The 15,963-nt window shown below is 51.4% G+C and overlaps 1 protein-coding gene across 9 annotated transcripts in view; it reads right to left on the bottom strand.

The window, feature by feature from the left end:
• Positions 1 to 203: 203 nt before the first annotated feature.
• Positions 204 to 15,963, bottom strand: part of Bin1 (bridging integrator 1) — a 58,799-nt gene continuing 43,039 nt past the window's right edge. For 2 of the 9 annotated variants that reach the window (XM_029472072.1, XM_021150350.2), the window contains 7 exons: positions 15,877 to 15,952; positions 14,061 to 14,143; positions 10,921 to 11,068; positions 4,169 to 4,240; positions 3,816 to 3,926; positions 3,481 to 3,582; positions 207 to 810 (listed from right to left, as the gene is read on the bottom strand). In XM_029472072.1, coding sequence (XP_029327932.1) covers positions 703 to 810; positions 3,481 to 3,582; positions 3,816 to 3,926; positions 4,169 to 4,240; positions 10,921 to 11,068; positions 14,061 to 14,143; positions 15,877 to 15,952 — 700 coding nt within the window. In that variant the 3' untranslated portion in view covers positions 207 to 702. Of the gene's footprint in view, positions 811 to 3,480; positions 3,583 to 3,815; positions 3,927 to 4,168; positions 4,241 to 5,061; positions 5,170 to 6,205; positions 6,230 to 6,625; positions 6,734 to 9,604; positions 9,734 to 10,920; positions 11,069 to 14,060; positions 14,144 to 15,876; positions 15,953 to 15,963 lie in introns of all 9 variants that reach the window. The other 7 variants (XM_029472073.1, XM_021150351.2, XM_021150348.2 and 4 more) reach the window with 6 other exon arrangements.

The raw sequence follows: 15,963 nt of genomic DNA, 5'->3' as shown, positions 1-15,963 counted from the left end.
ACCTAGGACTGTACCCAGAGTATCCACTACTTGACCTCTAACCCACCACCAGTGGAAACCCCAGGGAGCTTGCGCCATGAGTCTAGGGGAGGCTATCCACACAAATTTCCCCAGCCCCAGTACCTCAGGGGCACCAGCAATCAAAAAGCCTCAGTTGGCCTAGATCCCACGCACACAATAGAAGCAAAGAAAGACACGCCTTGTTCTGGGTGGTTTTGTCAGGTTTTTCTTTTTTGTTTGTTTCGCTGCATTTTTGAACACTAGGGCTTATTTTCAAACAGCACACGGTTGGTCTGCAGAGCGGAACCAGGCTGGACCAGTGTGCAGGCCCTGCCCAGGGCAGCTGCCAGAAGAGGACCCAAGCCCTGCTCAGTGGCGCAGCCAAGCGTCAGGCAAGTGTGGCGGTGGCTCTGCACCCCCGGCCCACCCTGAACATGCGGGCATCGGGAACTCAACTAGGGGGGGACACAGCAGCTTCAGGAACACTGGAGAAGTCCACTGAACGGGGTCGGACGGCTCTTTGGAAAACCAACCATCTTTGGGAGGACACCTCTTGGCTTAGGTTTCCGCTCCCCAGTTTCCCGACACTTTTCAAGAATTTCAAAACAAAACAAAAAACAGAAAAGAGAGGAAGAAAAACAAAGAAAAGAAAAGCACACATCTTTGGGGGAAAGGTTCTTCACACACCGGAAGGCTCCTCCGTCACTGCACCCGCTCTGTGAAATTCTCCGGGAAGACACCGCGGCATTTCTCCAGTTCCTTGTGCTGATTCCAGTCGCTCTCCTTCACACCCATGAGCCAGCCTTCATCCTGGGGCCAACAGAGCATGGCTAACACAGGCCCACCACACAGCACTCACCAGTACACTAGGACCCAAGCAGACCTCAGAGGAGCCAGCCCACCAGCTATTCGGAATCCCCTGCACCTGAGCATTGCACTGCTCTAAGCCTGAACTGTGTCCCTCAGCCCTGGCCCACAACCATCTGCTGCGTCCCACTTAGAATCCAGACCCTCTAGATACTACAAACGACCAGGCCCTGCCACACGCAGCTGCCGCCACTGCTCACCAATACTCTCACAGCTCTGACAAGAGCCAAGTCTCTTTCACCTGTTCTGGGATGGAGTCCACAGTGAAGCCAGGCAGTGACAAGTGATAGCTGTCACAATAACTACTCCACTATTCTTCTAGACAGTCCTTGGGACCTAAAATACCTGCCTCAGTCAGAAATACAGGCTGAGCTAGCATCTCATAGTCTAGTTTGGTGGCAGATGATCCTGGACACATTCCCTTGTTCCAACATACCCTCCCCTCCCTCTTTTTGTCCCTGTGCCTACCCCATCACCCCCCATCTCCCTCCACCCCAACCCACTGCTGAATCTTCCTTCAGAGCCCATTGCTTTGTCAACTCTAAGAAATCTGGAGGGTCTTCTGACTCCTGTGTGTCTCTCTGCACGGGGTTTCCCAAATCCTAACAACTTTCAAGAGGACCCAACTGTCCCCCCTCAAGTCCTCAGACTTCTAGAAACATCTGGAAAGTTCCTTAAGTACTAGCAGTTAAGAACATCTAGTCAGACCTGTTAGCAGAGGCTTGCATTCCTAAGCTATCCTGAAGGATGATTGCAAATTCAAGGCCAGCCTGAACTAGAGTGAGTCCAAGGCCACTTCTGGACAATTTAGTGAGATTCTGACCCAAAATTAAAAATTAAAAGAGAAGGCCGAGGATATAGCATGGTGGTAGAGCCTGCATGTGGCCCTTGATTCAATTCAATACCCAGCACTGAAAAAAAAAAAAAAAAAAAAAAAAAAAAAAAAAAAAAAAAAAAAAAAAAAAAGGGAAAAAAGAAAGTGAGATGACCCCCCGTGGCTTGCTGTCAAGTCTAAAACCCTGAATTAGATCCCTGGATCCTATGTGGAGGAAAGATTGAAGATGCCTGTAAGTTATTCTCTGACTGCCACACATAGTCCATGTCACATGCACATACACGCATGCACACACACACACACACACACACAACGTGATAAAAATTTTAAAACCTCTAACAGACGCATTCAGACACTGTGACAGCTGCTGCTGCCAGCTACAAAGTTCTTGCTTGAGAACTGTGCAACCAAGTTGAAAAGATAAAGAACAAAAGCAAGCAAACAAACAAACCCCACCCCACTAGGGACTGGGATGTGGTTGGGTTGGCAGCATGCCAGCCTGACATGCACCAGGTTCAATCCCCGGCACCACAAGAACCACGTATGGTAGAGCACATCAGTGACCCCAGAACTCCGGAGGCAAAAGCAGGAAGAGCAGGATTCCAAGACAGTTCTCAGCTGCATGGTAAGTTCGAGGCTAGCCCTAGACACATGAGACCTTGTCTCAAAACGAACAAACAGAATCTCATAACTTTCTAAATAAGGTTGCTGTTTATGTTGGGTTTGCATTCATAGCTATCCCAGGACACATGAGGACCATGGGCTACAGGCCAGACATGCCTGCCACAAGGTCCTGGATCCATTCTAGTATGGCTTCCGATTCCATCCTACTCTCCCTGCTGACACTAACCCTCAGGGATTGTCTGTGTAGGCCCACACTGCTGGAGTCACGGTGACTGTCCCAAAGCTGCGCCATGCCTGGCACCTCCCTGGATCTTTGCAATTTTATTCTAACATTATCAGTGCTCTTAGAATTCTGTGCATTTTTATCAATCTCCTCTATATACTCTCTTTCAGCCCTCCAGTACCCATACACAATCACCCTGCTGGCTGGCGGCCAGGGTTTATGCTTCTCAAAATCTCATCCAGCTGGAAAAGACCAACCAAAGTGGCCAGTAGATACGCAGGGCTTTATGAGCAGCAGGAGATGGGGCTAGAGAATCGGCTCAGTTAGCAGTGTCCTTGCCACTTAAGCATGAGGATCTGAGTTCCAATCCCAAAACCCATGTAAAAAGCCAGACGTAGGGGGATGTATTAGAACCCAGCACTGAAGAAGTAGAGACAGGCTGACCCTATCTTTAAAAGTTTAAGGTAGATGGCTTCTAAGGAACAAAAACTAAGGTTGTCTTCTAGCCTACACACACACACACACACACACACACACACACACACACACACACTGCAACAGTAGATTCAAGCCTGGACACTCCGCATAGCTCAGCCCATACCTCCTTAGGGCAAGAGGTCAGCCATACAGAGTGGAGCCAGCCTAGAAGGCCAATGTGAGCCTAGTGCTCCGTCACTGCAGGCCTCATGGCCAAGAGCATGGCAAAGACAAGAAAGGAACTCAGATGCAAAATCTTGCAGGGCATCTGGAAGAGATGAAATGCACTAGCTCAGACGGTGACAGGGCGAGGAATATAAATAAGGTTAAAAGAAAAGTGATGCAGCTAATTGGCAACCTAGACATGCCCTGCGCCATTGGGCCTCTGCTGCCCCCTGCTGGCCGTGCTCACCATTGCATCAGCAGCCAGGGGATTCCCCATACCCTTGCTCACCTGCTCCTCTGGGTTCTGGAAAGGAATCACCAACACCACATCGCCAGCTTTGAGTTGCAGCTCATCAGTGTCAGTGGCCGTGTAATCATGCTGGGCTTGCACCTGTAGAAATTAGGAGCGCATGTCAGGGGGCTATGCCCCCCCTCCACCCATCTATCCAGCAAAAGACAGAGCCGCGCGCACGCGCGTACACCAGCTACAGCATAAAAGAGACTTAGAGGCTGCGTTCTGAGTGAGCCACAGGGCTCCTGGGCTAAGTGTCTTATTCTGTAAACAAGGGTGACCCCCCAAGGCACCTGAGACAAAGGCTACAGAGTTGGCTAGCCTACGCTCACCTTGAACATGAATCCCGGGGGCAGGTCCAAGCGTCCAGTCCCAGCGCTGCCCTCCACCGCCCCATTCACAGTTGCGGAGAAGGTCTCCACCACCACAGCCGGAAGAGAGCTCTGGGGGGATAGGGGATGAGTCAGCTGGACCAATGGCCGTGTGGGAAAAAGCCACAGGAAGGAAGGGGTTGTGTTCGTGTGTCTTGTGCCAAACTACCCTGCCCTGTGCTCTTCCAGAGAACAGTGCCCTGCACCAGCATGGGTGAGGAACACAGGGAAGCTGCAGACAGGCAGAAGACAGACAGCACTGGGCAGACAGACAACAGGGAAGAAAAAACAGGGCCCAGCCCCTGCTGTCTTACGGAGGTTGCTTCACTGGCTGCTGTCTCCCCTGGCTCCTGGGCTCCACCCACCACCTCGGAGGCCTCTGCTGGCTGCAACATAAAATGCCAGCAAGGGATCAGATACAGAGCAGGACGCACCCACAACACACCACAGGAGGGCAGCGTGCAAGTGGGAGGGCCACAGGTATTGACCCGGCTGGCCTAGAAACGTGTCTCACACAATCCTTGGAGCATCCGGCAGGACGAGCAGGTGTAGAGAAAATGCTGGCTGACACAGGGAGGGAGATGAGTGTGCAGTGAACAGGCTACACCTTAGTGAATAGCATACCCCTACCTTTGCCTTACAAGCCCTTTCCTCTAAATACCCCTCTTTGTCCTGCCCACTCTGCCAGCCCCTGGCAGGCTAGCCAGAGCCTGTTGGATAGCCTGGACCCACCAAACATGCTTAGGATATCAAGCAGGACCTCCAGTCCAGGATGCTGCCTTCTTCACAGAACACTACAGTGGACCATGACAAAGGCTCCACTGTGGGCTAACCTCTACCAACACCCAGACTCAGTCACTTCTGAGCACTGGACCCTAATTATTCAACCTTCCGGCCCTCCACTTCCTCAAATGTAGCAAAGACAAAAGTTATGATGAAGACAAGAAAATTCTGGGAAATGTCTAGAATAACCTGTTAGGTCATCTAAAATGTCCCCCCACTTTCCACCCTGCAGGGGTTACTTTGAGGTAAAAGAGTAGGAGAAAGATGTGACTTGAGCCACGATCACCCACCTTAGGGACCCCCTAGTGACACCATCCCAGGACCACCAGGCCCTGTCCATACTGTGCATTTCCTCTGGCTCTCTGACCATGCTACACCCGAGATGGGAAGCCGCCGGATGGGAATAGGAGGAGGGAGCACTTACTTGGGCAGGCCCTGGCTCGGCTGTCTGGCTGGGCCAGGCCACAGCAAAGCTGCCCTCAGCGGAACTGGGCTCCCCGGAAGGCAGGATGCCAGCTTGACTCTCTGTGGGCTAGTGACAGGCCACCAAAATGGGGTAGGGGTGGGGGTGAGAAGGCCAGGTGGGAAAGGTATATTGGACAAAGGCAGGAGACAAGAGAGGGTGGTCTTCAGTGCCCGGCATTAACAAGGGATGTGGCTTGAGGTAGCAGCGAGATCAGAATTTTGTGGGGTCAACTGCCTCCCATTCTTCTTGTCCTGCCACTACCAGGGAGTCAGGAAGGTGTGACATCACCACACAGCATAGCATCTACCAAAATGGCCAAAATGGCCCTGCCAGCCCACTCCAGTCTTATTTCTCTGGTGATAGCAGAAAAGATTCTATGTGTGTGTGTGTGTGTGTGTGTGTGTGTGTGTGTGTGTGTGTGTGTATCTGTACCACATGTGTGCAGCGGCTGTAGAGCCTAGAAGGAATTGAGATTATAGGCAATTGTGCACCACCTGATATGGGTTACTAGGACTAGAACCCAGACCTCTGTAAGAACAGTAAGTGCTTTTAACCACTGAGCCATCTTTCCAGCCCAATGCCTGGGATTTTTTTTTTTCAAACACAGTTAGCACTTTAGAGAACGAAGCTCTTTTATAGAAACTCTTGAGTCCCCAGAGTCCTGGCTGCGGTTGGCCCTTCCCAGATTATGTCCTAGAACCCTGATTTTGTTATCCCCAATCGTGAGCACATTCCAAGTGTGAGTCTCTGAATCTCCAGAGAACCCAGGGGTGGGTCCCCAGAAAAACAGCTTTCTAACCCCCCACTATAGTCAGGACTCCTTGACCAAATGGCCATGTTAGATGATCAGCTGGCTACTTGACGAGGTGAACACCAGCAAGTCCTGAAATCTAACCAATGTAAGTCCCAGGCATGAGCTACCAAGGAGCCCCATTACCAAGGTCCTGATAACGAGATGCAGTCTCCCTGCGCCCTGTGCATATGAGCACAGATAAGCAAGTGTGCCGTGGGGACACTGGGTAGAGGAGTTAGTAGGGCTTCGCACAAAGAGAGGCAGCCCCCAGGGGTGCAGGCAGTGGTGCAGAACAAGTGTGTGGCTTACCTCCCAGAGGTCCCATGGGATTGACTGAGGCAGCGGTAACAGCAAAAGGACAGAGTCAGTACACAGGTTAGAGACAGGCGAGCACACCAAGGGACCCCACTCACACCCCAACCCTGCAGGCTCCAAGCTTGGCTCCAAGGGCTTCAGACCCCAGCTCAGGGAGGCCCACAGGGTAGCTAACAAAGGGACAGGATGCTGGAATGGCCAGAGGTTGTGACACGTGCCCTGAGGAAGAGCAGCCCAGCTAGCCCACCTCTGTTCTACATCCAAAGGAAGTCAAGCAGGCTAAGGACTGGGATAAGGGCTAGGTCACTGGGCAAAAGGCCTCATCCCCCAAAGACTTGAGCCTATGTGGTTCATACAAGCACAAGGCTTAGTCCTGAGGCTGATGAGCCATGGGCATTGCTGGGCACAACCAACCTGACCAGAGGGTGTGGGTGCCTTCACGGGGCTCGCCACTGGTGGAAGGGGCTCGAAGTCCAGGTCTAGTAGACTGGCCTGCTCTGAGAAAGGCCCAGGGGCCTCAAACTTGGTGACAGCACAGCATAGGAAGGAAGCAGTTAGTAACGGATTGAGCCTATGCCTTGTGCACACAGAGGAAAACACACACACACACACACACACACAAGTACCGGCTACAACTACACAAACTAGTACAGGCCCTCACCTATGTGAAGCTATCTGATCGCCATTAGGACATCCAACTACTGCCTGGATTTGGTTTTGTTTTGCTTTTGCTGTTGTTTTTGGGTTTTGGGGGGTTGTTTTATTTTTTTTATTTTTTGTTCCTTCCAGCCAAGATGAGATCACCTCCATCTCTTCTCTGCCCTTTTCCTCACAAGCTCACCTGACCTTGCCCCCGGGTCAAGAACAGCACAAGACTGTGGCCTGGTCTGGACACGCCCACCTCAGTCTCCCAACCAAGAGACTCCCTGGCCAAGGGCCTGGTACCCAGCCAAGCCACCCTCAGGATGCCCCAACCTGTTATTCAGGTCTAGGGATGAGGAAAGAATTAGCAGCACACACGCCCCAAGGGCATCTTCAGTATGGGATCCCAGTGTCAGCGAGCCTTGGGGTGCCTGAATTACAGCTACAGACAACACCACAGCCACCTCCAGATTCCCTTTTAGGGAGCCCAGCTGCAGCTCAGCAGTATACGTGAAGCTAGTATCCCAGCAACAAGATAAAGCTCCAATGTACCTCAGACAAACACATCATGGGAGGTATCTCTTCCCAGGCCTGTGAGGGAGACCTCTGGGTAAGTCGATGGCAGCTGACTAGGGTAAGTGTTGGGAGGATGTTGGACAGCATCAGTGTGTGAGGACAGGCTGACTTAAAGAAGTTGCCATATTGCTTTGCTTGTGGGCTTTCTTCTCAGAACTATGGAAGACTTCACGCCAGTCTAAGCAGGAAGATGGTTCAGGGTGCCTCTTCTGACCTCCGCCTGCTTCCCATGGGAGCCCAACTCTCAGAGAGGGCATGCCAGGCCCGTGCCTATCCTGAGGCTCCCACCAAGAAAGGCTGGAAAGTTTGTAATGTGGCCTGTGGCTCTTCAGAGGAGCCTCTACAACCCTGAGGACACTAAGGGCCAGCCGGTGCACAACTGGGCCAGGCCAAGTGGTCTCAGGCCAACCTTAGAAGTTTTCCTGCTTTCCTTCTGGTCCAACCTCGTCCAAAAGCTGGGATGGAGATGTCGTGGCCTTAGGACTTTGAAGTGCATCCCATTCATGGGGGGCAGGCACCTCTGTCATTTAGCCACCGACTTTACCCCTTCCACACTTCTTAGAAGTCACCCAAGCCCAGACAGCAATACACCTGAAGTGCTGTAAGCAGAAGACCCCAATCTTCTCTCAAGCCTGCCTATGGTAAATGACTGTTTCTCACACAGGACCAAGAGACTGAAGGGATGCAGATTGCACACCACATCACACCAAGCAGCCTGTTGGCACCATGGACAGCATGAGCCCACCTCCCACTCATGCAATACCAACCCAACGTTCTCTTACAACCCCTAACAGACAGGTAGCCCCGGCTCCCTGCAGATGAACATAAAAATCAGCAAGCAAAGCATGCAATGACATGAAGGAAAGGGAACATGTGATGGAGCCTGGTGGGTCACTGCATGGCTCCCTCTTACACATGGCCATGGAACAAGCTGTAGATCAGGTCCCTCGACAGATAAATGGGTATGTCCCCTCACAGAAAGAGTTTGAAAATCAAACAAGACAGTATAAATACCATCTCCCCTCAGCATACTCTAGCTTCCATGGTATCCCATATCTCTCATCTTAAACACATGCTGGTCACCTGCCCAGGTACCCTCAAGCCACAGGCATGCACATAAAAAAAAAAGGGAAGGGTGCCAGCAACAACCTAACCTGAAGATTACCAGCTTCTGTTATTTGTGTGTTATTACCACACAGACTATTCCTACCTGCCTCTGTACCACCTTTCTGCACAGGGTCTGAAGGCCCACCCACTCTAGGTGCCTGTTGGAGTGGCCACTGTTCTCCCTTCCAAGTTGTTTCTTCCACACTCCCACCCTCAGCCTCTGTCCCCCTTCGCCAGGAACCTGGGGAAGTTAGAGTCTAGAGAGCCCTGGGAGAGAAGGGCTCTCACTAAGTCCCCTAGGGTCTGGGCTAGCCACCTCCATGAAAGGGAATCCCTACACATTGCAGGAGACTAGGAAGCTTAAGCAGGTCACCTTGAAGCAGGGAACTGATCGCCCTAGGCAGGTCTGACTGTGTGTCAGCCTACTCTGATCTTAACAAGATGCTCTTCCTCCACAAAAAGCATGTCTCTCTCTATCACCATTTGAGGGTGGGCATTTCATGACACAAACAGCCTCCTGACACGTCTCTGCATCTTGGTCATTATGGTATCCAACGGGGCTCCACTTGGTTCCTAGCATTGCCAGCCACCTGTACCAAGCAGTGAGCCTGTCTCTTAGCCCTTCTGGCCTAATCCAGCTATCTCTAGTCAAACCAATGTCTCTGTGAGTCCTTCTCAGGCAAATGTCACCTGCACAAGGAAACACCCCATGGCTGCCCAACCATTCTATGTTCCCCATTATAGCATCAATCACTGTGATTGATCAGCACCATCAAGAAACGGGAAGACCTGTCACAATCATGACCTCTTATCTAGTCACGGTGCATGCTTTGATGGGGGGGAGGGGTGATGGCAATGACAATGATGATGATGGTGGTGATGATGATGATAAAAGAATGATGGAAAGGGGAGATGGATGGATCAAAAATGGAGGCTCCAGCCTGTCTCTCCAGTCTTGGCTCTTGAGAGAAGCCCAGAGTTTCAGGGTGGAGGATGAAAGGCCATGCATGCTCTGAGAGAAAGAGTAATATCAGGGGAGAAGGCTGGGCCGCGGTGGACACGGCTGACCTGGGAGGGGGTGGTCACGCTGATCTCAGGGACAAATGCGTCATCAAAAAGGCTGAGAATCTGCTCCTGCTTCATCTCCTTGGATGGGGTGTGTTTGGGAGGCGGAGGGACAGGTGGGCCTTTCCGGAGCTGTGGGCCAGCAAGGGGGAAGCGCGGGAGGCAGGTCAGAGCGCGGCACAGGGAGACAGAGACAGAGACAAAGCCAAGGTTAAGTTAGTCACTTCTGGGCCACGGCCCCACCCAGGCCATTGGGGGAGAATAAATGAGTCACCGCTCCCCTTAACAGACATCAAGATGGTAGGGCACCCCCAGGGAGACCCCAAGACAGGCGGTCCAAAACCACTGTGCAAAAAAAGAAGGAGAAAGAGGAAGTGGATAGAAGCAGAGGAGGTAAACAGAGACAGAGCAAGACCTATCTGGTCCTGACCCTGACAAGCTCCCATAATCCACAGGAGAAAGTCTTCCCTGCCTATCTAGGGAAGAACTTTGAGTGAAAGGCCAACTCCCCTGCTAATCTCTGCCCTACCACAGACCTTCCTTCCACCTTCCTAGGCTGAGACTTCCCAAAAAGAGCCTAGAGAAGTCAGCCTGAGCTAGGTCCCCATGAGGACTACCCATAAGTAGACCAGGTGAAGGACTGCCTTAATCTTGGGTTCTATCCACTTGCCCCTGGGGCAGTTGAAAAGAGTCAGTGAGCAGAAGTGTGGCCAGCACTTCCTGGGATCCAACCTCAGCAATGGCAGCGCATTGCTCAGATTGGGCTCTTCCTGCTACTCTTGGCATCACTGGCCTCAATTCCCATGAACAGAAGTTAGAGGACTCATTCCTTTCAACCCCACCCAGCCGCCGGCTCCTGGGACCTCTGCAGGAGCTCAGAGGGCTTGGTGAAATGGAACAGGATGGAGAGGATTGAGGCTCTGTGAGACCACCTGATAGGGTTCCTCCCTCAGCCCCTGCCAGAGAAAGGGCTAGGGCTCCGGAGTCTGGAGAGAGACTGGATACTCAGGATCTGGACACCCAGAGCAACTATCTAGGGAGAAGAGGTGCCAAGTCAAGGAAACGGGGAGGCATGGAAGGGGAAGTCCTGCACTTCTGTGGATGGGAACGTTTACAAATACCATTGTGAAGTAGACCGGGGCCATAGGATCAGTGTAGCCTGCGCAGACTGAGGTCAGAACTGGTCCTCCCGGGAGAAGAGCCTCAGACTCAAAACCCATTCAGGCCCAGGTAGGGGATTATAGAGAAAGAGGGGAGGATAACAGCAAGGAAAGAAAATGAAAAGAAAACCAGGACATAGAGATAACAGTCGTGCCTACCTGAGATGGGGACTTGGGGATGGTGGCCCCGGGTGAGGCCCCACTGGCCGGCTCTGGCTCATGGTTCACTCTGATCTCAGGGGTAGCAGCAGGGGAGCCATCTGGAGGAGGTGATGGGCTCTTGTTCCCTTTCTCAGGGGCATTGTCACTGTAGAAGAAGGACAAACGGAGAGTGGTATCAACAGGACAAAGAGCCAGAAGGCACGATGGAGCAGTCTATGAGCACCTGGTGGGTGCCCACAGGGAGTTACATGTGTGTATGCATGAATCCACATGTAGAGCTCTGTATGCATGTATGAGCTCCATGGATCCACAAGAGGACATGTGTGTACCACATGTGTGAGGCCCAGGGATCCACATGTGAAGCTGTGTGCACATGTGAGCACAATGGCCCCATGTGTAAACCCATGCATGTGTGCATGTGTGAGCCCCACGGACCTACATGTGAAGAAAGTCGTATGCATTATGTCCAAGGAATACATGTAAATAAGTATATGTCTTATAAGTCCATATATAAAACCTAAGCTTGCATGTGAGCCCTTTATGGAATTCCATGTCCGTGTGCATGGATAGAGTAGAAGTGTGAGGACCAGAGCATGCCTCTGTGTGGTTCATAGGGGGCTTGTCTTGGAAGCAAGGGCGCACCAGCGAGAACCAATCTCCTCCCCACCTGGGCCTCATAGCACAAACAAGCCAGACATCCTAGAGGCAAAGTGAGTCTCTTACATCAGACAGCAGCCTCTTCACTCAGCCTACTCCCTAGCCTGCTCCGCAGACCTCTGTACCATCTCCCCACCTGTCCCTTCCCACCTGCACAGATGTGACCACAACCCAGGAGCCCGCCCACCCGCCCGCCCGCTACACTTTCCTTCCCATAGTTCCTCAGCTTAGTGCACACCCTGGAGAAACATCCAAACATAGCAAAGCTGGCATGGATGGACCGGTGGCTTCCCTGCAGAGAGGTGATAGTCGACAGAGCGCCAAGCCCTGAGCCGCAGGGTCTCCTTGGGAACACGCGGGTCAGGAATGTACACGTCCGCCACTGGATATGCAGGGGGAGGGGATTCATCCGTGCGGGCAAAAGGCAGCGACCAACAGTTATCATAGGCCTACTTAATTTAAATAAACTAGCATTGCCAGCTCAGCTTCCAGGATTGCAATGGACACATTTCAGCTGCTCAAGAGCTATATGAAGCAATCAGCTATGGTGTTGACATGTAAAGATCTACAACATTCTAGAAGGACCACTAGAACTGTTACCCCAAACTCCTGGTCTGGAGCAGTCTTGTTTTATGGGGGATATACTTGCCTCCCTAAAGAATACATAGCAATGTAAAATACAGTGTGAATGGGGAAGGTTTAAGCAGTGCGGTTCCGAGTCTCCGCTCAGTACCCTTTGCACCCGTGTAGTCACGGTCGGTCAGCAGCAGCCCAGGGCTGGCTTTAGCGTATGCAAAGGACAAGGCTAGACTAATCCTCAAACCACATGCCACCTTCTACCTCCCTAGTATCCCAAGTCCTCCATACCCTCCTGACACATGTCCCCAAGCAACAGGACACACGGGCAGGTTAGGGGTTAGTGGGCCCTTCAACAGGGCACAGTCACAAGGCGCATGCGCAGTCAGGGCGGGGCCCAGAGGCCCGTGGCACTGCACTCAAGGCGGTACCTGTTCTTCTTTCTGCGCAGCCGTGAGAACAGTTTAGTTTTCTTTCTGTAGGGATGGTGGGGTATGGATGCTTCATTTGGAGAAGCCAGGGGAACTAGGCCTTCCTCCGCCACCTTCTCCTTCCTTCCTGCTCAGGGGCCTCTAACAAATGGCCACTACCTGACCTGCCCTTAGTCTGCCCTTCAGCCTGTTTCTGACCTTTTCCACCCAGCCCATTCTGGACCTTCCCACACCTCAGCCTGCACATCTCTACCTGTTCTCAGCCCTCCTCCCACTGCTCCTCCCCGGGGATTTTTCCATCTACCCCCAGCCTGCCCTGATGTCTCCTGTCTGTCTTTTTTTTTTTTTTTTTTTTTTTTTTTTTTTTTCGATCGAGACAGGGTTTCTCTGTATAGCCCTGGCTGTCCTGGAACTCACTCTGTAGACCAGGCTGGCCTCGAACTCAGAAATCCACCTTCCTCTGTCTTCTAGTCTCCCCTCCTAGGACCTGCCCTCAATCTGCACCGCATGTCCCTGTCTGCCCTGTGTCCCTGTCTGTCTGCAGGAGGCCAGGGTGGGGCACACACAGGTAACCTTAGTGGAGAGTATGGTGAAGAACCTGCTCATCCAGCCTGGGCCTGACAATCTTTCCAACTGGGCCAGGTCTTTCTAAGGTGACCACAGACTAGCCTCATTTCCCCTTCCCCTTCCCCATGCTCCCCAGAACACCTGCAGGCTCTGCCTCTGTCCATTCCACATTCCATTTTCAGAGGAGAGAAAGGAATAAGGCTGTTCATTGAAGCCTTCCAAAGTTCTGGCCAGCAGACCAGTTACCCAAGAAGCAGAGACTTTGCAGAGCAATGGAATGATGCTGACAGCACTGTCTACATGTGTGCACAGTGTGCACTCACTCACACTTACACAAACATACACAATACCACATACCCCAACTCTTACACACACACACACACACACACACACACACACACACACACACGGTAAGAAAGGAGAGAGGGAGAGGGAGGGAGGGGGAAGGGGTGCAATCCCAGACTCCAGGTTGTTTCTATTCCTTCCCCTCATGACCTCCCTCAGGTGACAGGATCTCCTGGCAGCTGCCCAGGAAAGGCAGCAAAGGACAAAATACCAAGGCACTGCTGCCATTCTTGGACCTTACCTTGAACAAGAGACAGGAAGGCCTGCATGCCAGGAGCCACAGCCTTGTGTCAACAATGGAGCCCCGTCTCCATCTTGACCTCTACTCTACAAAGGCTCAGGGATCTGCAGGCTCCCTGGCCACAGAACAAGACTATAGGAGCTATTTCCCTGATGCCAGGAGGCAGAGTCTGGAAGATTTCCAGAGGCCCACCCGGGGGGGGGGGGCAACCCGCAGAGACCGAGAAGAACAAGGAAGGGTCTCCGGAAGAAGCTGCCTCTGTGGCGCTGACCACCATGCCACAGGGCCCCACTGACCTCACCCTCCCTGCCCTAACCTACCTGGGTTGGGCCTTGACTGTGAAGGTGTTGCTCCCGTGTTGCTTCTCTAGGCTGACCAGGACATCATTGAGGTTCTGATTGAGCTGCAGGAGGAAGAGTGAAGAGAAGCAGGCTTGGACGAGCATCTTCCCCTGCCTCTCCCAGGAGCAGCTTCCCCTGACTCCACCAACGGAAGATGATACCAGCACAATGAACCCAGAAAGCCAGCTGATGGCATAGAAACCAGGGAATGTGAGCTGTATTGCTCACAGCTACTGACTCTGGGGTCATCTTTTCTCTCTTGCTATTTAAAGGGATATCCTAAATGCCACACAAGAGTCTACTGTTTGGGGGGGAAAGTAGAATACCTATCTAACATATGCAAAGCCTTTGACTGAGCCAAAGGCTTTACATGTTAGGCAAGTACTCTACACTGGCCCACAGCCCTAGCTCTTTTTGTTTATTTTAGTTTGAGATAATCTCTCAGAAAGCTGCCCTGGCCTCAGACTCACAATTCTTTACCTTAGTCTTCCTACTTGCTGGATTTAAAGCATAAGGCACGTCGACATTTTATTTCTTAAACCTTGTTTTTGAAGATTGCAGGATTGCATGTTAATCCTGGTTATTAAGGTCATTTTGCCAAGACGCCTCCAAACCTAACTACGACTTCCAGAAATCCCTCCAAAAGCACAAGGCAACAGAAGAAAGAGGTTGTCCCATGCAAACGGCAGGGCTCATCACTGAAAATGTTCCTCTTTTTACTTCGGCCACTAGAAAGTACAGAGATTAATTTTTCTCCTACTTATACATAATTCTGTCTTTGGTGTCTTGAACAAATTTTGCATAAAGATTTCTTTCCCTGAAATACCTGTTTGATTTTTTTTTATTTACATATTTCTTATTGGGGGAACACAATATTGTAGAGTTATGTCTCTCCTTTCACCATTATTTAAGTTCCAGGAATTAAACCTGAATCCCTAACCAGGCTTGTGTGGCAAGCACCTTTACCTATCTCACCAGTCTTTATTTATTTATTTATTTGTTTGTTTGTTTGTTTGTTTAATGTATGAGTACACTGTAGCTGCATCAGATCCCATTACAGATGGTTGTGAGGCACCATGTGGTTGCTGGGATTTGAACTCAGGATCTCTGGAAGAGCAGGCAGTGCTCTTAACTGCTGAGCCATCTCACCAGCCCCATCTCATCAGTCTTAACTGTTGTATGATTTGCCTCAAATCTTCAAGAAGAGGAAACACAGGAAGAAAAGAGAGGCCTTAAACGGGAGTGTGGCGGTCAGGAAAAGGCCCCAAACCAGCTCTTTCTCTTCAGCCCCAAAACCTGGAATCATCATTCACTTCATTCCTCTGGGTCCAAGGGACAAAGTCAGAACAGCCACCATATGGAGCGGGAGAGCTGTCACACCAGGTATCTCCGACCGCCATGTTACACAGCTTCCATTCTAATACAACATAAAAGTGTGAGCTTATCGCGCCTCCTATACCAGATGCGGGAAGAGAAACATCCCATTTCCCTACCTTAAGAAACACGGGAGACTGTTTTTTAATTACAAAAATTCTGGTAACTTCTTTATTATTTATCTTTACTGAGGAAAATATCCATCACTATTTCTAGCCCTGAGCACTGAGGGGATGATCATAGTCTGAGAAGGGGCTGATCACATTTCCAAAATGTGGTCCAGGGAAGACGTACAGGACAGGGCACGGCAGGCTAGGGCTGGACTGGACCACTCACAGCTGCCCCAGGTCACCAGAGTACCCAAGCTCCCCCATCCCTGCCTCTGACTGATCCTCTGCACTGCCCAGTCCCCCTGGCCTACCTTACTCATCTCTTTATGGAAGTTTTCCTCCAGACCCGCGATGCTCTGGAACGTGTTGACATAGAAACCTACACGGCTGCCAGAGAG

This window comes from Mus caroli, chromosome 18 (genome assembly GCF_900094665.2).
Source record: "Mus caroli chromosome 18, CAROLI_EIJ_v1.1, whole genome shotgun sequence".
In the NCBI taxonomy this organism is placed as follows: Eukaryota; Metazoa; Chordata; class Mammalia; order Rodentia; family Muridae; genus Mus; species Mus caroli.
The sequence above is the reverse complement of the archived record's forward strand: the minus strand, read 5'-3'. Positions and strand labels throughout refer to the sequence as shown.